Source organism: Natator depressus, chromosome 2 (assembly GCF_965152275.1).
Source record: "Natator depressus isolate rNatDep1 chromosome 2, rNatDep2.hap1, whole genome shotgun sequence".
Lineage (NCBI taxonomy): Eukaryota > Metazoa > Chordata > Testudines > Cheloniidae > Natator > Natator depressus.
In genome coordinates, this window is record NC_134235.1 from 72,808,746 (window position 1) to 72,830,713 (window position 21,968).

General features: G+C 39.8%; 1 protein-coding gene across 5 annotated transcripts in view; it reads right to left on the reverse strand.

The window, feature by feature from the left end:
• DTNA (dystrobrevin alpha) overlaps window positions 1-21,968 on the reverse strand; it is a 297,368-nt gene that overhangs the window by 50,100 nt on the left and 225,300 nt on the right. For 2 of the 5 annotated variants that reach the window (XM_074944416.1, XM_074944417.1), the window contains exons 11-12: window positions 20,596-20,676; window positions 9,125-9,217 (exon numbers count right to left, since the gene is read on the reverse strand). In XM_074944416.1, coding sequence (XP_074800517.1) covers window positions 9,125-9,217; window positions 20,596-20,676 — 174 coding nt within the window. Of the gene's footprint in view, window positions 1-9,124; window positions 9,218-9,878; window positions 9,957-18,273; window positions 18,364-20,595; window positions 20,677-21,968 lie in introns of all 5 variants that reach the window. The other 3 variants (XM_074944419.1, XM_074944420.1, XM_074944418.1) reach the window with 3 other exon arrangements.

Genomic DNA, 21,968 nt, shown 5'->3' on the forward strand with positions numbered 1-21,968 from the left:
TAATTTTACAAATGCATAAAGTCACTTCAACTTTCTGGTTCTTATAGTTATCTCACTTTATATTAAATGCCTTGGGGCATGCACTTACACATAGATGCATACAGTACGGTACATATTGTAGCAGTGTGTGAATTGTGGGCTAGTAATGCCTCAAAATGTTGTGGCATTTCAGAAGAAATATAATGACCAAGATACATTTTATTCTGAAATGTGTCTGTGTACATGATCATTCACCATCGTGTATGAACAATATGTTTAATTTGGACGTTCCAAGATTTTAAGTTGCAGAGTTATGATGTGCCACAATTCATACGCTTATATTTTTCCCCACAACTTCATGAATAAAGGTAGAGTGCAATATTAAAGCATATTCACAAATTATGTGGACATGTGCAGAATTTGGGATATTCACAAGGGTGAATGAGGTATCCCTTTGAAAAATCTCATGATTTCAACATTTCTGATGTAAAGTGTTTATATGAACTATTGATGAGCTTCAAATATTTAGACTGTTTAACAGTCATTCCAACACTTAGTTTCTTTATTTAAAGACTTTGTAATAACTTTCAGGCTATTGGGCTTACATCATTCGTATAGTCATATGAAGTGAAGTGCCAATACTGTTACTGGTACAATAGCACTGCATAAAACCCATATATCTTGGTAACAGAATTCATGAGACCATGTCTGGCTAGTATACTGATTCTGAAACCTAATGGATGGACTTGCACCCTCAGTTTTGCTAAAGTAGGGAGTTGGGGTGGGGAAAATTAGACTATCAGGCATTTTACCTGAACTCTCAAATTGTAGCGTTTCTCCCCTTTTCAAAGAGAACTTTTGTATGAATATTACTGGCAAATGCTGATTTTGTTTTCACATTTTTCTTTGCTAGTCTTAGGAGGGTGACTTGACAAAAGGCTGTTTATTGTGTTATCCTATTCTTTACTTCCGTGACTTGTTCCAAGAACAAAATTATATGGAGAATCAACTTAAAACTGTACTGTCAAAGAGCTCACAGAACAACCAGAGTTGGTGCTTTGAAGTCCATGCTGTTGATAACAGTTAACTTCCCATCTCATCTTCCTACGCCCTAAGTTTTTGTTGGCTTCTCATTTCTGTGATAAGGCTGCTACATTCAAGGAAATGTCCTCATCCTCAAAGGAACCTGAACAGCCAGGGTCAGCATTAGGGGGTAGCAAGCAGGGCAATTGCCGGGATTGGCCTTTGTCTTCAGGCCCATGTGGCAGGGCTCAGGCTTCGGCTTCAGAACATTGCAGAAATCCAATGTGTGAGCAGGTAAGGGAGGCAGGTTGGGGGCCCAACTCCTTAGTTTCTGCCCTGGGCCCCAGCAAGTCTAACGCTGGCCCTATGCACAACACTTTCAAAAGACGAGCCTAGGAACTTAAATTTGTAACTTTCCTAAACACTAAAAATCATGGAATGAATAGAGACACTGGATTTATGGCTTATTACAACTATCTGTAACCCACTACCAACTTCCTGCCCACCCCCCTGCAGCTGCTTTTCTTCCCTCACTTCCTTTCCTCCCTATGACTAGAGGGGTGTCAATAGACCACTTCACCTTGAATGGTCCCTTGAAATGTGTGTTAACTAAACAATTTGCTCCATCCTGTATTTAGCTGTGACACTCTGAGTTATTTTCCCGGGCCTGAAGAAGAGCTCTGTGTAAGATCAAAAGCTTGTCTCTCTCACCAACAGAAGTTGGTCCAAGAAAAGATATTACCTCACCCACCTGGTCTCTCTAATAACTTGGGATCGACTTGGTTTCAACAACACTACATGTAGCATTCACAGAAACTATTTCCTATAGTTACAGGTACATTGCCAGGAATCACTACCGCAAAGACAGAATTGTTCTGCCTCAACAAGCCCATATTAGTGTTTACAAATCCATTAAAACAAGCTGTTGTTGTTTCTCTTCTCCTTGGCTGCTGCAGGTGGAGCAGGCTCTTTGTGACACCACATTAGCTAGGGGTTCCACAAGACTAAGGCTCCTAGCTTCTGTTGCAGGTCTTTCTTGGGGAGATACTGAATCCAGCTAACTGTTAATAATCTAAAAGAGTCTAGTATCAGAGGGGTAGCCGTGTTAGTCTGCATCCTCAAAAACAACAAGGAGTCCGGTGGCACTTTAAAGACTAATAGATTTATTTGGGCACAAGCTTTCGTGGGTAAAAAAACCCCACTTCTTCAGATGCAGCCTGAAGAAGTGGGTTTTTTACCCACGAAAGCTTATGCCCAAACAAATCTGTTAGTCTTTAACGTGCCACTGGATTCCTCGTTGTTTTTGTGGATAAAGGAGTCTACTTTGTTCTAGTTTTATCAAAAGAAGAGAGCATGACCATGGTGTATTAAGGTTGATCCCTCACCTCCACTATCATCTCCTATTCCTTTCACTTGAGTTGGACACTGTTCTCTGGCATCAGGTAATAGCTCAAATTAATGATATTTCTCATAAGGTTTCTTTTCTACTGAAGCAGTGTCTCTTAAGACAGTTAAATGAGCTTACTCTGGTTTAATCTCTTCAGCCTAAATATGGGAAACTGAAGTACTTGCTGCACCATGAACATTGTGGCACTTCCTGTTGTAAGTCTGATCAGAATTGTGCAATAGCTTAAACTGAAATGAGCATCAGCTTGCCCCACAAGCCCAACAAAGTCATTAGCCAGTAGGTAATATGGGGCTTCTCGTTATGTGCTTGACGTTGTCATTATCGGTTACAAATGCCTCCAGAACACCAAACCCCACAGTCTTGCCATAGGGGTATCAAATAAGGGCTTCATAATATACTCCTATTCTACAGAACTTAAGCCTTCATTTAAAAAACATAAAGGGTAATTTTCTAGCCATCGCATCTGTAGGGATATTCTTCCAAATGTGAATAAACTGAATATCTAATTCTGGACACCAAACGCATATTCTAAGAGGTATAAGACACTGTAAACTGGGAGCGGTCTGATTTTTTTTTTTTAAGGTTTGTAATAGTTTTTAAATTTTAAAATCACCAAGATTTTATTATCTGAATGCTGGTGAGAGTTCTGTGCACATTTAGTATCTTATAAAGTAACGTGCAATATATTTAACCCTCTTAAGTCTTTAACAGCATAGAAATGTGAATCAATATAGTTCTATACAGTACATCCAGGTATCTTTAGGAACCACGAGAAACCATTTCACTATCAACTGAAGATCCCCTCCTATTTACACATTAAATTTTTGCCTAAATTACTAAAGTGTGATGTGTCTAACTTAAATGAACAAAACCCAGAAATTTCAGAATTAAAGGGGCATTTAGAAATAGCTTATTGATTTTGGAACAAAGATTTTATGAAATCTAAAATGAATCAAACATTTTCAAGAAATAAATGATGATGTTTTACATATTTTTAAACTGTACTGCATTTTAAAATTGCAGGGACCAGAACATATTGACAAGGGATACTTTGGACAAATTAGTTTATAATAAATAGATTATTTCTTTGTTTATATAATCTTCTGAAGTACTGAGGATCAGACATCACCACATTAAACAAGCATGTGAGAAACAGAAAGTGCAACTGATGAGCCTGGGGGCTGTACTTCCAGTGTCCAAATGATAGAAAATGAAATGTAAGAAGTAAACATATGCAGTGAAAAGTAATTTTAAAAATCAAATTTATTTCCAATGCACATAAGAAGTATTTTGAAAAAATATTGGAGCTGATCCTGAGCTGATCTAGATCAGTGTGTTCCTCATTGGGTGTAAATCAATGTTCCTGCAAAGTCAGTGGATCGGGGCCTTTAAGGTTTTGGGGTTTGTTTATAGCTTTAAGGCTATCAATGCATTCTTATTTTACTTTCTTGTGACTATTATGTCACGGGGGATGGGGGTCAGATATTTGTTATGAAATGTGCTGCAATACCTAGGCTCAATGACTTGAGTTCCAGGTGACGTTCCAGCCCACATCATTAATTTTGTTGCTGGTATGGGTTTGTGTTAGACTGCCAGTAGTAGCTGAATAGATGCAAGAGCCGCAACACTATTTGAAATTATGTGGCATATGGCAGGTGAGCTACCATAACATGATTACTAGTAATCATATCAGTCTTGAAAGCAGACGTCACTTAGCACTTCATGATAATAAACTTCAGTTAGTTATCAGGGAGTATAGTGCTCATCTGAGGATACGCTAGTGTCTATAGCGGTGAAACCATACAGAAACACCAGGAAGCTTCTGAATGTTTGCTTTTCTTATCTTTCCCAAGGTGTAACTATTCTTTTCCTCTCTATTCTTCACTTGGTAGCAGAGAAAAATGTAATAGACTACTGGCGGGCATTCTTCGCTGCATGGCTAAGACTACTGTCTCTTGAAGCTAATTTTCCATGTCAAAGTCAAGTTGGCAGCTCATGTAACTGATTGAAGCTTTTTTTAATCAAGGATGCTAGTACTGTGACCTTTAAATGTCAGTAATCGGATGTTTTGTACTATAGTCTGCTTCCATTATTTGCACAAATCAAGGACTTTGTCATTCATTCCCCAGCTACCCTTCAGAAACATGAAAGGGATGGGCTATAGCACAATTTATATTTTGTTTTTGCTGCACATGTGGAGACAACCTTAACTGTATTTATGTGAACTTGCCACTATAATAGGAAGAAATTTTACTGATATCAGGTACAATTAGGAGAATAAAAGACAAAAGCCAGCAGGGAACATTGACAGAGTACTCTGGCTGGTGTTCTCCTCTGAAATAAAAATGCACCATGAATGTGACACATTCAAGTTTCACTAGCCTAGGAAGGGGGAGTCACTCTGAACACACTTCCGTCCAGCCCCCTTCCAGCCTTATTTGGCAGCTGCTAAGCAAACATTATAAAAAAGTCTTGTTTGTTGAAATATGGAGACAAATGAAATTCCACAGGATAGTAGCATTTGAAAGGCTTGTTATCCGATCTTCTCACTCCAAAACAAATTCAGTCTGCTGTTTATTACAGCAGCAATGGAGCATAGTAAATTCAGACTGGCCCCATAGTCCAGGAGCAGACTATGGACTACACTAAAGGTTTGGGCAGATTCCTTCCTCCAATATCCATCGATAGCTCCCATTGGCTTCAGTAGCAGTGACATACAAGTCTGAGAGCAGAATTAGACACTAGCATTTTAGAGAGCCGCTGCACTCACTCTCCGAAGGGCAGCTGCTCACTGTCTTTATAAAAAGGGTTCTGACACAACATTTCCTAGTGCATTAGCTGAAGTGACATGCTACAGAAAGTAGGAAAGTGACATGCTACAGCAGTAGGAAAGTCTGGAAGTAAAAACAAAATTGATAATGGTGGGCATAATTTCCTAAGAAACTCTATACAGCTTATCGGGGGTAGCCGTGTTAGTCTGTATCCACAAAAACAACAAGGAGTCCAGTGGCACCTTAAAGACTAACATTTATTTGGGCATAAGCTTTTATAGGCTAGAACCCACTTCATCGGATGCATGGAGTGAAAATTACAGATGCAGGCATTATTATACTGACACATGAAGAGAAGGGAGCTACCTCACAAGTGGAGAACCAGTCTTGACAGGGCCAATTTGATCAGGGTGGATGTAGTCCACTCCCAATAATAGATGAGGAGGTGTCAATTCCAGGAGAGGCAAAGCTGCTTGTGTAATGAGCCAGCTACTCCCAGTCCCTATTCAGGCCCGAATTAATGGTGTTAAATTTCTAAATGAATGTTAGTTCTGCTGTTTCTCTTTGAAGTCTGTTTCTGAAGGTTTTTTTGTTCAAGTATAGCTACTTTTAAATCTGTTATAGAATGTCCAGGAAGACTGAAGTGTTCTCCTACTGGTTTTTGTATGTTACCATTCTACATGGACACACCCCCAGAGACCCAACCAGGGGTATTTTATCTGCTACCCAAGATCCATAAACCTGGAAACCCTGGACGCCCCATCATCTCAGTCATTGGCACTCTTACAGCAGGATTATCTGGCTATTTGGACTCTCTCCTCAGACCCTACGCTACCAGCACTCCTAGCTATCTTCGAGACACCACCAACTTCCTGAGGAAACTACAATGCATTGGTGATCTTCCTGAAAACACCATCCTAGCCACCATGGATGTAGAAGCTCTTTACACCAATATTCCACATGAGGATGGACTACAAGCTGTGAGAAACAGTATCCCTGATGAGGCCCTGGCACACCTGGTGGCTGAGCTTTGTGACTTTGTCCTCATCCGCAACCATAGTAGGAGGCTTTGTGGCCCAGCTGAGAAAGACCTGGACTGTTATTTGGCGTTTGAGAGAGACTTGGTTTATCACACTGTTCATGGCATAAAGTCTGTAGGTATGCTCCTGCTGCAGTCAAGTTCAGGGTTGGCCTTATAAAGTCTATGAGTAATGTGGGAGCCAGAGCAGACTTTTCCATGGTTAGGCAGATCCCCATGGATGCCAGGAGGCAGAGCCAGGACAAAACTGCTCTCTGGACAGAATCTACCTGTTGGAAGAAATTTTTACTCCTGAGGGAATTCTTTGCCAAAAAACCACAACCCAAATTTTGTGCACAATATTTTAAAATTCTGCAAATTTTATTTGTCAATAAATAAAATGTGGAGGCTTCAGCATGGCAATAGGGAGCACAGACCACTGCTTGCCCAGAGGTGGGAGATCAGCCTGCACCTCCCCCCAAGGACATGGACTCTGTGATGGGGCTGCACCTACCCTGACACAGAGCAAGGGCCAGGCCTGCCTCAGAAAGGCCTCAGGGCCCTGCCCCTCTATGCCAGGTGCACCGGGGGGTGGGTCTGACTGCAGGAGGTGAGGCTCAGCAGGGTGGGGGTTCAGGTGTAGGGGCTCAGTGGGGGGGTTCTGTGTGTAGGGGATGGTGTCTTGGTATGCAGGGTCCAGATGCAAAGGGATTGGGTGGACGGGGGAGCACCTCCCCATACAGTGACCTCTGCCCGTGTGGCTGAGGAGCAACGGGGGTGGGGAGTGCGTGTGTGTGTGTGCACGCGGAGCTTCCTGCAGCCAGGGGAGATTTCTACATGTGGGTCTGATCTGGCTACAGCCACTCATTTCAGAGGAAGAGCAAGTCCTGTCTGCTCCAGCCCAGCCAGGACTAGCAGATGAGCCTGGCACAGAGTAGGAGCCACTGGCCCCCTGCACCTCTCCCTGCAGCGATTTACCTCTCTGCCAGCTTCTCCAGGTGTCCAAAATGACACGCCCATGTTGCTGGGGAAGAGCAGGTGACTGCTCGAGTCTTCCCTTTGCTTCCCCTTCAGAAAGTCATTTTCCTGCGGGGAAGCAAAGAAATCTGAAGGAGACATGAATTCTGCACACACGCAGTGATGCAGAATTCCCCCCGGAGTAAAGTATGTGAAGACAGTGTATCCATTTTATCTCAGTGGTAGCAGCACAAACGAGAAGACCTTCATGAAGACCCTGGATGCTGCTGCCAGCCCAAACAGGGTACCCTGAACTGACAGTGTTCCTGTCCCAGCAGAAATCTGAGGAACCTTCTGTGGGGTGAGTGAATGTCCACATGAAAATTTTCAGAGTAGCAGCCGTGTTAGTCTGTAGTCGCAAAAAAAAAAAAGGAATACTTGTGGCACCTTAGAGACTAACAAATTTATCTGAGCATGAAAGTAAGCTTTTTTGATGACAAGAGCTGTGAAACATGTCTTTTTCTACAGAGAGAATTACTGATGCCAGTGTAACCATGCAGAATTTTAATTTGTAAATAAAAATATTTAGCTGACATAGGTTGAGAATGGGCCTTCATCTTCCCCTTTTTTGGGGAGGAACTATGAAATACTTGGAGTAGAGCCCTTTCCCTCTATGCTCTTCGGTCCGAGGTGGGAAGGAGCAACAAATATTGCACTTGGTAGAGACATGCACCTCCCCAAGTCAGTAAAGTCACTTTTTAAATCCTGGGATTCTGGGCATAGTCCTGCTTCTAAAAGTGGGGACAGAGAAAATACTAAGCTACATTAACTAGTAGAATACTATAGAAACCATGATGAAACCACTAACCAACTGTGTACAATTATATTTACAGAGACAGGCATTACAAGGGTAACTCCAGACACAGAGGATTAGGATTAAGGCCATAAAACAGTAAGAAGGAACTGGAGGGAGAGAGGGAGGGAGATGGTCTGCACCTCCTCTTATACTGTTGGTACTGAGCATGAGGAGATCCAGGGGGCAGGCGTGGACAGAACTGCAAGAATTTCCAGTCTCAGGCATACGGTGCACATGCGCACATACGTATGGAATACAAATAGGGACCAGCACTCGAAGAATCTATAATTATTTGCATATTAAACTCCTCCCCATCTTCCTGGTGTGGAGTTGCAGGGAGGAAGCTTTCCTGGCCACCGCACAGCAGGCCAGCTTTTCCTCACCCTAGGCTGGCCTGCGGTGAGGCTACCATCCCAATCCTGATGGCAGCAGATATTTTTGAGTGGACATAGCATTAAAAGTTTAGTAGGCAGAAGAAAAGAGCTATATGCAGCTTACCTGCTTCAAAATTGGCCATACTTTGCTCTGAGTTAGAGATAATGGCAAAAATATATAGACACAGGCTTATACATGGCAGAAGACAGCCAGATTTAAGAAGAATGGCTGACTTATGTACAAACAGACAACTGAAACAATGCTGCTCCTCTGATGAGCTAATAAGCCATTTCTTATTTTTGACTGTACCACCACCGTTTCTCACTTACACAATAAACTGGAACTGCACATTATGTGCCACCACAAAAATAAATTCCTTGAAAGGAGAAAGCTTCTAAATCACTGGTGTGGATAGGTTTATGTACCATCAACAAGTACAGTACTGACTCCTAAACTGTGTCACAAGCCAGTTTGCATGGTAATTTTTAGCCAAGCAAATATTTACAGTATTTTCCTCTAACATTCCTAGAAAGAATTCTAGCAGTTCCATGACCCGCCAGCACTGGGAGGAGTCATGTCTTGAAAGCACAAACATCTGCTCTTTGGATTAATGTTTTAAAATATCTGCTTCTGCTAGAGCGGTTAGAAAATATTAAGTGCATTGGGTTGTGATTTAATTTAAGCAGATCAATGCCCCTTTGCTAAAGAACCCCCAAAGGTGCCAAACCTGCACTAACCGTGAGGGGTTGCTCTGGAGCATGTTGACATACAACCCGATGAGCACATGTTCATCGGCCAGCCTGTCTGCAACATCGAGGCTGTACTGTAACCTGAAACAGGGTTGGGGGAAAAAAGGGTGTGATCCGGACAGACAGAGAGAAATAAACAGAAAAAAGCAGGAGCAAGTAAGACTGTGAAATGGGAATTTAAGAATGAGCAATAAATGTTCTTAGAAAAAAACTAAAGTGTTGAAATTCTTATTTACTCTAGTTGTTTCAAATGGTACAATTGAACTTGACTAGGCAACCGATCCTGCAAGATGGAGAGAACCTGCTAGAACATGCAGAACACCTTCAACTCCTGTTGAAGTCAATGGGAGCTGAAGGAGCTTCAGCACCAGGCAGGATCATGCCATGTGTAGTCCTATAAAGAAAATTACTTTAAAAATAGTACAGATTATGAAGTTTGCCAATTTTAATATATTATAGGTAGTATATATATAATATACATTATATAGATAATAAAAATAATTTATGTAGTATATATACACACACACACACACGTATGATTAACAGATTGAAATCAAGAGTTAAGTATTTTGGAAGATAATAGGTATAGAAATATATGCATTTAAACAAAGCCTACTTAGTTCAGTGGGTTAGTTAGGTTATAGAGATATTGTAATTTTCTTGTGGAAAAAAGTGAGGGAAAGACAGAAGATTTTTTCTGTAGTTGTGTTAGTGCAAGCTACCAATATACTCTCTAACTTACCCTTTGCCTTTCAAGAAAGCTGGAGCAGCCCTAGCCAGCAATTTGTTCTGCTCTACTTCATTATTCTTGTAAGGAGAGCTAGTTAATAAGACAGGAAAACTATGAAGAGGGTAAACAATGACGATTGCAGTTCATTAAAGGAGAGTTCAGGGAAATTCATTCAAGAGCCTTGAGCTGAACCAAAAGCCAGAAGCTTGTCGAGGTTCTTCCCCTTCTAAACTATAATACCTACAGCAAGGGAAGAACCTAACAAAACAAGCTTCAATACAAAATGGCTGTTTGGAGGCTACTGTAGTTTCAGGTGAAGTTTGAGCTACATACTTGATGCTGAATCTTAGCATACCAAGCCTTTACATCAAGTGGGGAAAACTCCTCTACAATGGACAGGGTATTTCTGGTATGATGTGGGTATTTCTGAAATGATTCCTGTTGAATTATGTTTTCTCTTTATTTGCTATTATATGTGGAGCATATGGTGGAGACATGCATCTCCCCAAGTCAGCAAAGGTAGCACTGGTGGTTGTCACTGACCAAGAAGGAGGGAAGACAGGAGTCAGTTTTTAAATCCTGAGATTCTGGGCATAGTCCCCAGAAGTATTATATGTGGATCTCAATGTGGAAGTAGCCAAGGAAGTGTCTACATCTAATTGAATCTGTCCTTCTGTGGGGTAGCTCCAATTTAATTTTTAAGAGGTACTATGTTCTTTTTATGCCCTCAAATATATTTGCTATTTTTCATTATAATCCATTTGTCAGCCATGCTTTCTTTTTAGGTTTAAATATTTAAAGGGTCACAGTAATTTCCTGATGCTGAAATACTTGAGTGCCTGGGGAAGAAAAGAAGATACTGGATAAAAATGGAGAGATTTAAATCTTAATTCATCTCTCATGCTGTTGCATTTTTTGTGAAAATTATTTCATTTCTCTCTCCATTTGAATTAGTCACCAATCTTCTTTGGGGTCTGGCTACTGACATTCAGGCATCTTCTGACCAAAGATTGTCTGTCTGTGAGTAGTGCACTGCAGGGATTTCTCCAAGAACAATAGCAATGCTACTCAAAGGGTCAGCTGCTTGTGGTACATACGAGTAGACAAGGTTCTGATGATCTGGAGAGTAAAAATATCAACTGTACAACAAATTAATCATTCCCTGAGGCTGGTCTTATCCCACTCTGCCACCACTCTATCAGCTCCCATACGGAAGTTTAAGTCATCATTCATCAATCAGGTTTTCAAAGAATTATAAGTTATAATTAATTAATTATAATTAATTATAAGGAGTGTTTCCAAGGACCCTAACTTCATTGCTTTATGACAGTCTGAATGGGATCTAGATCAAGTCATTTGTGCACAGGAGAAAAACTGCTTGCTATTTATCTATCTGTTTACGCAATCCCCACTGGAATATTTATAAAGAACATAAGAACGGCCATACTTGGTCAGACCAGTCCATCTAGCCCAGTATCCTTTCTTCTGAGAGTTGCCAATGCCAGATGCTTCAAAGGGAATGAACAGAACAGGGCAATCATCAAGTGATCCATCCCCTGCATCTGGCAGTTAGGCTTGGAGACATCCAGAGCATATGGTTGCATCCCTGATCATCTTGGCTAAGAGCCATGGATGGACCTATCCTCCATTAACTTATCTAATTATTTTTTGAACCCTGTTATAGTTTTGGCCTTCACACATCCCCTGGCAATGAGTTCCACAGGCTGACTGTGCGTTGTGTGAAGTACTTCCTTTTGTTTGTTTTAAATGTGCTTCCTATTAGTTTCATTGGGTGACCGCTTGTTCTTGAGTAACGTAAAGGAGTAAATAACACTTCCTTATTCACTTTCTCCACATCATATAAGATTTGATAAACCTCTATCATATCCCTCCTTAATCGTCTCTTTTCCAAGCTGAATACTCCAAGTCTTTTTAATCTCTCCTCATATGGAAGCCGTTCCATACACTTAATTGTTTTTGTTGCTCTTTTCTGTACTTTTTCCAATTCTAATAAATCTTTTTTGAAATGGGGCAACCAGAACTGCATACAGTATTCAAGGTGTGGGTGTACCATGCATTTATATAGTGGCAATATATTTAGTTTCTTATCATCTATCCCTTTCCTAATGGTTCCTAATATTCTGTGAGCTTTTTTTGATTGCTGCTGCATACTGAGTTGATGTTTTCGGAGAACTATCCACAATGACTCAAATCTTTTGATTGAGTGGTAACAGCTAATTTAGACCCCATCATTTTATATGTGCATTACTTTGCATTTATCTACATTGAATTTCGTCTGCCATTTTGTTGCACAGTCAACTAGTTTAGTGAGATCCCTTTGTAACTCTTCGCAGTTTGCTTTGGTCTTAACTATCTTGAGTAATTTTGTATCATCCGCAGACTTTGCCACCTCACCGTTTACCTCTTTTACAGATCATTTATGAATATTTTGTACAGATCCAATATTTATCTCTCTCCATCCTGAAAACTGACCATGTATGCTACCCATTTCTTCCTGTCTTAACCAGTTACTGATCCATAAGAGGACCTTCCTTCTTATCCCATGACTGCTTAGTTTCCTTAAGAGCCTTTCGTGAGGGACCTTGTCAAAGGCTTTCTGAGAGAGTCCAAATATACTGTATCCACTGGATCACCCTTGTCCACATGTTTGTTGACCCCCCTCAAAGATTTCTAATAGATAGGAGAGGCATGGTTTCCCTTTACAAAAGCGGTGTTGACTCTTCCCCAATAAATTGTGTTAATCTACATGTCTAATAATTCTGTTCTTTACTATAGTTTGTAAACCAACCAAAATTCCAGATAAACCCTGGAAGGCTACAATTTTCACTGCATTTCATTTCTAGTTATGGAAGAAAAAATGCATTAAAAAAAGGACAGAAATGGTACCATGCCACTCAATAACTCAAAAGATGAAACATTCATCTATTATGGAAAACTAAACTCTGTGCTTTCACCAACTTTTCCGCCACCCTCTTTGCCAGTCATCTTGATAAAAATACATATTTGCACTAGCTCTGCCCTTTATCCTAACTCTTAAAACTAGATATCTAAGAAAATTAATGATGAAATTCTGGTTCCACTGAAGTCAACAGCAAAACTTTCACTGACTTAACTGGAGACAGAACTGCACCCTAACTGTTTTACCATTCATTGGGTCAGATGTAAGAAAAGCAGCAGCAAAGCAATGACAATGAACAATACTGTTCCAAAATGACTATATAACGGGCAGGTGCTGGCATTAAAACACAGCAATGAACATTATCTGACAAAGGAAAGAACAAGAAAAAATTCCCCTTCTGAGGTTCTGCAAAATGGCAGCTAATTGTAATTATTATTTTTATTCAAAACATCTAGAAGAACATCTGAAGTGAATCTTTTAGGGCCAAACTTTCAGCTCCAGCTTCCAGTTTGAGTGCCCACTATTGGGTGGACAACCGATTCTGCCTACAAAAGCGAACTTACACCCACTTTGTAGAACATCTGAAATGGCAGTAACTGATATTGCTAGAGAAGTTCCTGACCCTCTCTTTTTACCCTTCTGGAGGGAATAACCCTGGGAAAAATTCTAGTGACCTACTGTCCTGGGGGATTTCTAGCCATGACACGATTTCTCCATGCACTGGCTCCGTCTAGATGACAAAAAGATACTTTTAAAAATCAGGTAGCTAACATGGTTTGAAACACCAGTTAAACACCCTTTCAGTGGTGAGATTCTGTGCTTCATCACTAAGAGGGGTAGCACAAAACTTGCAGCCCAGGGTGGCTTGAAGCCATCTTTGTGCTCTCCCAAGACGGGACTGGAGAAGCCTCCAGTGTAACTTATGCTTCCCTGGAGGAAGTTTGTCTAAGTTACAGCAGCCTGTCTCTCACTGCCTATGGACCACAGCACTGACCAAAATCTCTACAATGCTACATACTGCAGCCCCACCCTTGATGCCCTCCCTGTCCCACGGCTTGCCAGAGGGTCCACAGAAGACTCTCTTATTTAGATCATCCATATAGAAGTATAATGTTTTAAAAAGCACCACAGAGCCCCCCAAAAGTATCTTTTAGGGCTGAACTTTCAGCTTCCAATTCTGAGTGCCCACTATTGGGTGCACAACTGATTTTGCCTATAAAAGTGAGCTTACACCCATTTTTCACAGGGAAATTGGGCAGCTGGATGCTCAGCTACATAATTCATGAGCCAGACATGGGATTCACAAAAACAAAACAGGTGTCTCCTATTTTTGCATTTGCAAAATGGGAAAGGAGACTTAGAGGCCAACTTGAGGCTGTGGGGGATACTTTCACAAGTGCCGAAGTGCTAACTTACCCCAGCTGATATGGTTTTCAAGGGACCTTATATCAGTTCAGACAGGCAAAGTGCAGGTGAACTCCACTTTACCTCCAATACATCCCCTTCTGACTACACCAGGATCGGGAGAGGCAACTGGCAGAAGAACAAGTTATGTCATTTTATACTAGCTGAGAGCTCCCCTATGCCAGCAGAATTCTCAGCAGGCCAGATAGGGCCAGATTCTGCCACTCTGTGCCCCTTCTTACTCAGTGCAAAGTGGACAGAAGATAGAGAGAGAACCTGGCCCTTTGTTTATAGCCAGTTAGGTGTCTGGTCCTGCAAACACAAAGACACACTGAAAATGTGCATATTTGCAAGAGTGAGGTTACTCATGTGTTTAAGGATTTGCACAGGAAGGCCTGTGTCTGTCAGTTTCCCACATATGTGAGGCTTTTACACAACAATGGGAAGAGAAAAACATTTGTAAAAAGAAGAAAATGTAATTGCAAAATCACAAACAGCTGTGGAACTCAAGGGTAAAAGAAAACCAAACTTATAAATCTTTTTAAATTCACTAGATTTCAAATTGGTTGTGTCCCCACCCTCCTTATTACACAAATCACATGTTTTATCAAACAATACAGTACACTACATTATCTTTCTACCTCTTTCCATTCATCTTGGAACTACTGTGTTCTGTTCTGCATATGCTAGACAAATATAGGACCCAGATATCCTCTCATCTCTCTCAACAGATGTATAGATGAGAGGATATCTAGGATGTGCATTTATCTAGCATAGGTATCTTAGTACACAGTACGTATATACAGCCACACATCCACTTCAACTCTCCGAATTTGCTCATATAGATTTAGTAGAAAAAAAGGCAGCACAGGGTGCGTCAGCGTGAAGAAGCATGAGCAACAACGGAAGTTGTGAAATTATTAAGTACTGTATTTCCAGTAAATATATACACATGCTTGAGAACTCCAGGATACCATACGTTATAAAGTATAGCTAAGAACACTGAATACAAAAACAGAGTTTGCTAAGAGAGGAAAATGAGTTACCAAAAAATGATTTTCCACCAAAAGGAAGGGTAAAAACCTAATTCTGAGCAGAAGTAACTTCCTAAATGATCTCACATTTACACAGATGGCACCATTTTTAGGTTGTATTTAGCTATATACACAATCAGAATTTACAAACCTTTCCATCAGCAGGCTGATCGTTGGCCAATTTAACCAGAGAATTTGAAAGAGGATTTCCACCCTGTGTTGAACAGAACATCTAAAGACTATATATAGTTCAAGTGACCAGACCTCCAAAAGGAGGTAACTCAGACATCACCAGTAGCCAATATACCTTAGCCTAACCTTTGTGTGTGCTTGCACATGTCTGTACTTGACCTCATCTGCCTCAATTACTTCTGCCCAGAGGGACTATCCAACACCTTTTATATCCTGTTTGGAGTTAACAAGAGGCACCTGCCACAATGACTCAACAGTAATTACCCTGTGACTTCATCCAGGATTCGGGCAACTGATACCACCATGACAAGTTTTAGTCTGACACACAATTGCAGCCAATTTAAAGTTAATCATAATGTGTTGACTAGCTCCCATTCACTCCAGTCCTAGTTTTTTAAAGAAGGAACAATTTACTGGGGAGGGGTGGTGGTGGTGGGAAATGTAGTTAATCATTCTGGTACTTGCCCCTTCCCCAAGCCCTGTACACTGATAATTCCAGGGAAACAGATATATACAGAGAAAGAAAGAGCAAGAGAGCTATTGCACCCCTCACCATGGTATCTGAACACCTTGGATCAGCACCAATAGACCGCAGATAGAGTGCAGAGCTACCCAAAGGAAAAAAATAGACTTTAATTAAGTTGAAACAGTGTTTAAAGTTATCCACCCTGAATTGGCCAACAGGCTCTGTAATGCCCAATTTACTTATTTTTACACTAGGCCAGATATTCAGTTCATTGAATTTATATGGGTATTTCCCACTGTACATTAACATTTCCCTGATTACTGCACTACAAGTGAAGCCACTAAATTATTTTGCAGCCCTCCAGGTAGCCCCAGATCACAACAAAAGAATGTTAGCCAAGCAAGGAAAATATAGGACTTGTGGTTTTAATTATTTGTAAGTTGGCAGCACAACTAATGACTATGTTTATATCAGATGGTCACAATGTGTGCTTGGTTATTTGTTCCCTATTTTTAAAATATGGTATTTGAATGTGGCTCCTGCACTGCACAAAGAAGAGTAAAAAAATTAGCTGAGCACAGTATTTTTGATACCACCAATGGTGCCGTTTGTAGCTATAAAATGTATCTTATGACAGATTTCACAGCTGGCATAAGGCCTACTCCAGCTGCTGCTCTCACCTGGCCATTGTGGCCTAAACTAGGACAGTTTAAATGAATCTAAGAGGGGCTTTTGTTCTGGGGTGGCTTAGAGAAACTAATAGATCAGTTGAAAACTGGTTGAATCAAAAACCTGAATCTGAACACCTTTGAATGTTGGGAAAGCTTGATTATGAATCCAAACTTCATGGCTCGATCCCATCTCAAATAGCAGCAATGAAAAACATCCATTTTATCTTTCAGATGTTCTTCATAATTTTTCTTTAACAAAGGTTTGCTCCTTCCCAGTGCATTTTCTCTGTCTCATTTAATCCAGCAATTAGGATGACATAGTGATGTATGTATGATGCCACATTCATTTCTGTAAGCAAAGGACTTTGATGTCATGCACTCAGAATTCTAGACGCACTGGGGGATGGAGCAAACTGAGAAGCTGGTTCTGAAGGAGAATGCTTGCACACTAACACAAATATTTGAAACAACTGCAAAGGGAATACTGAAAATGACGGACCATGTAAATTGCCTTTTGTAAAAAGGATCTATTTGTGTGAAAATCTTTCTTCAAAGTTACAAAACTGTTTGATCCAGACCACAACACACATTAAAGTGACCACAAATTGGAAAAAACAGCCTGTGGAAAACAGTCATGATAGCTTTTAGGGTTATGATGATCAACTAGAGATTCAGTGGTGAGTTTTTACAATTTTGACTGAAACATGAATCACTAACTATTTAGTATTAAGCTGGCAGACTTGCAAACAGACTTTTCAAAACCTGTTTTTTGATGCATGATAGGAAAAACTTCCCTTAAGAGGACTGATTTTACCAGGGCACTAATAACAAAACCTAAGCGAATGAGTGAAGGTGCTATTACTCCTCTAATATGGATCGAGGAACATGGTATTCAGAAAAGCAGCGTCTCAGCACCAATGCTTTCTCCCTAAAGAATAGCTGATGCTCGAGGACTGATTCAGAAAATGAGAGGTGACTATACTCCATAGAAAACAACTTGGGAGACTGGTCTTGCCCAGTTGCACCACTTCCTTCTTTTGTACCAAATGAAACAAAGCCTCATTCAGATTGTTAAAATGAGAGGGAATGGTGAAGAAGGGTGTGGTGATCAAGCACCTGGGCCTGATCCAAAGCTCAGTGACTTTAGTGGAAAGACTCCCATTGACTTCATTAGGATTTGGATCTCGCCCTTTGTGGACCAATTTGACAAGGAACGCAAAATATTCCTGTTTGGTGCAATGGGGGAGTGGGGGTACGAGGGGAAGGAGAAAGGGGTATTGTGGAATTGATCCAAAGAAGTCACCAGCAGCAAAAACCCTGGAAGAGGAATAACAGGATCATTGTGAAACTTGGGATGGTTTTCAACCTGTTATGTGCTTCTCTTTCAGGCTCCTGTGGAGTGTGGAAAAGCAGCGGTACATACTGAAAATGGAAATTTAAAGGTGTACAGGTCCGTTTGAACAAAATACATGTGTCGTACATAGTCCTATTTAGAGTTATTAAAACATTTGAAAGATTTGTGCTGTGCAAAAGCAAGAAAGCTTTGCAAAGTCTAAGGCCAGTTGTGAAGTTTAATCAAAGTCTAATTAAAACCACGTAAGTCCTCTATCCCTACAGGATCCTCCTTTAAGAATCTTTGGTAATTCTGCTAAATTGCTAATGATTTAGTGCATCAGCTACTGAACTATAGCGATTAGTGGTTTAGTGTTCTCATACTGACCGTGAATTGTTGTGAAGCTGATCTACATACAGCTTTATAAGAGAATGCTCATCTGCTACAGGACTGGCTACATTTATACCCTCAAGTAACCTGAATAATTCAAACAATGAAACCTTGTTAATATCCTATGCAAATACACAAAGTAGCATGCTGACTGTGGAGTCAGTGTGTTCAATTCACAACCATTTTAGACAGAATACTGTTTTTTTTTAAACAAAATAAAAAAGATATGATTCAAATGAATTAGGGTTGAAAACAATGCAATGCAAAAAGTTACGAGAGGCTTAATATAGGATATTATTTTACATTTCAGGGCATTGTTAACTCTAAAATAACCAGGAATGTCCATGACATCACAAGAACATTTCATAATAGAAAGATGCCATATTACCCACCTACCAAAAGGTCTGTCTATCTAGAACTCTGGCTTTTAAAATTCCTCATGTCCTGCAGGGCATTTTCCATTGATAAGTCCTGATTTCATGTGTAAAGGACACTCCCTTCCTCCAGGAGAAAAGGAATTCTAAAGTGCCAGAAATGTACCTTCATTTGATCCTGATAATGAAAGACAAGGACTTGAATTAACAAAGAAACTAAAGCAAAAAAGGTATCACTAATTCTTTGTGTAAAATGAAAGATGTAGCACAATAAATACCACTGTAAATATTGTAACTAAAAATCATCTATTGGGCACCTGTCTTAAAATACTATGCACCCTGTGTTGCTGATTGAACATTGTAATTTCTTGGTGGCTGCATACACTTTAGTAACAATGATAGTTTACAGGTAACAAAAAGTTAATTATTAGGAGAGCAAAACATCTTTATTCTTGAGACTATATTGTAGTGTGGTATACTATGGCTTTGTTTTCAGTCCTGAAAGAATAACCATGAATACCTGTGTTACCAAGATTATAGTTGGTAAATTTTAGGTCTCTGAGCACTGAAACTTAAAGCAAGAGCAATTCAATCAGATGCAGCCAAAGGTTACACTTTGCTTACCTTCTCCATTAGAGCGAGAAGTGCTTCTCCTTCCAGTATCCTGACTATGACCATTTACTTACAGTTTTTTTCTGTAAATTATGTAATTGGTATCAAATGCTGCCCAGATATTTTGACTGCTTGGGCATATAACGGTGTATGGGGTTACATACCCCTTTTCTCTGGGAACGATGTGTTTAGACTGTTCTTTACTGCTTTGTTTCCTAAAGGTTCACCCTATTTCAAGACACTTCTTTCTTTGTTGTGGCCTTTAATCATAGAATATCAGGGTTGGAAGGGACCTCTCTGATTTGTTTAACAGGTAAAGGAATGTCTCAACATCTTTCCAAACACTGACTTAACATGGTCCTGCCCTTTACTGGCTGTATGAGTGAGCCAATCAGAAGCCTTGAGATCACTACTATATTTGCAGAGTAGTACCAATGGTTAAACTACATTTCTGGGCCTTAGGGGGATTGAGTCAATATGTAGCTGCAGTTTCATTCCATTTGGTATTCTATGTTACAAGGCTTTGCAATGAATACTATAAATGAACTTATCAAGTTCAGATCTGGATTTGAATTCTCCCCCCGCCCCCAGTTCAGGGGTGCTTGTTCCAGGTGGTCTTGACTCAATTCAATCTCTAGTTAATACCAAGTGAACACTGGGAATAAGAAACATATCCATGGATCCTAAATATACTCTCTATATATTACATAAAAACTATCCTGACCAACTTTTATAAGCCCTACGCAAAATTTTAAATGCTTGCTAGATTAATTATGCTGTGTACTAAAAATTCAAGGAATTCCTTTTCTTTTACTTATCCTCCAAAGAGTTTCTGTGATCTAAATTAGAACACCAAACTCATTTCCATTAGTGACATGGCTGAAATTTTAACTCAGATCCCCAAAGATAACAAGTTACTAACTTGTTAACGTAATATACACCCTCACATTCCAACTTCTACTCCCGTCCAATGCTGCCAAATGACTTAGGATCTGAGGTCCAATTTTCAAACATCAGCATCTAAAAATCAGGGTGCCCAATTCTACATTTGAGCATTAACAATGAAAATTAGGCACCCAAACATGCACTGTAGCATCCTAAGTGCCCATGTAAGCATGCCAACGTGGAACTGGGTGCCCAAATTCAGGGGCACGCATTTAAAATGTGGCCTTCCCATCTGAATAACTGAAACTCAATCCACAAAAGGTTAGAATATTTGAGACCGTGTTATATTAACATTTTTATTGAGTAAAATGCAAAGAACCTAACAAATCGGGGATTTATTTTCCATTCACGTGAGTTGTTTTAAAAGTAAGAAAGGATGAGCTCTCACCTTCTGTTTGTGAAAGTATTTCCTGAGGGAACAGAGTGGGAGAATAGCGTATCATTCATGCTGGTTACAGGTCTGGGAGGCCTAAAACAAGGCAAAATAGCTAAGCATATTTTATTTGTATTTAACAAGCCATCAGCAACAGTATTTACACAGAGATTAATGATATTCTTGCTCATGGTAAATGGACAGCAAATATCTTCTGCTATAAATAACCAATCACTCCAAACTAAAGGGTTATTTGTTTCTTTTAAAAATGGGATAAAAAGCCATAACAGGAATGAGATAGATGAACATCAGGTTTTTATATGTCCTGAGGCACATTTTGAGCCATTTGCTTGATTCTTTTTCCTACTCTGGAAAAATAATTTATTGTGCAGAATTTTTACCAAGCCCACTGAAATGCCCCATAAAATATAATTAGTACAAAAATGGCGAACCTCTATCAACAGACTTTAAACCCCTGCTGCCATCTCGGCTTTAAAATAATGTACTGTAATGACTTTAAAGGGACATTGTCAACTTAAAAAAAAATACATTGACTTTTCTGCCTGATATGGTTTACTTACTATTGTTACTGAAACTGAGATTAGAGGGTGAAAAAAAAATCTCATCTTTTTGCAGTTTGTTTAGTTGGTAAGATACTAATTGCCTGGGAATTTTAAACTGGAAATTTATGTAGTGCCAGTGAACAGCGGTATTAGTTAGCATTTCATATCAGCTACATGAGATTTATATATATTCTGCATTTTATTTTTTATCTGGACAATGAAAACACCGGACTATTCAAAGATTATTACACACTTGGTGCTGGACTCTGCTAAACATTCTTTGAACAACAATGAAAATGTACTAAAGGAGAATAAAATACTTACCAGGTATCTCTTTGGCAGCCAAAATGAAATTGAAAAAAAGAGACCATTAATGAAGATGGCATTTTGAAATGTATATGGATAAAAACAGGCCATTGTTTTCTTGTCAATTCTCATATCAAGAAAACTGGCATTGAAACCAATTCAGGCTTTGCCAGGGCGAGCTCCTTAAAGCTACTGCCACGCTCCGCAGAGTATTTGTCATCACTTTTCTCAAGTTCAGCTTTAACACTGTGTGTGTGTTTAAATACACAAAGTGGACATTTGGGGTGATAGAACTGTGTATAGCAGACTTTTTAGAAAATCAAGGACAAATTCTAATCTTGGATGCATATTTTTTAGCTCTGCAGCTGTTTATGGAATTTACAACTTCCTGAGTATATAGAGGTTGACCCATGAACATGGAGCAGTCTTGTATTAAAAGAACAATACAAGTCATATTTGTTGAAATGTCAAAAAAAATTGAAAAAATCAAAACATTTCAAATTTTCAGAATGAAATGTT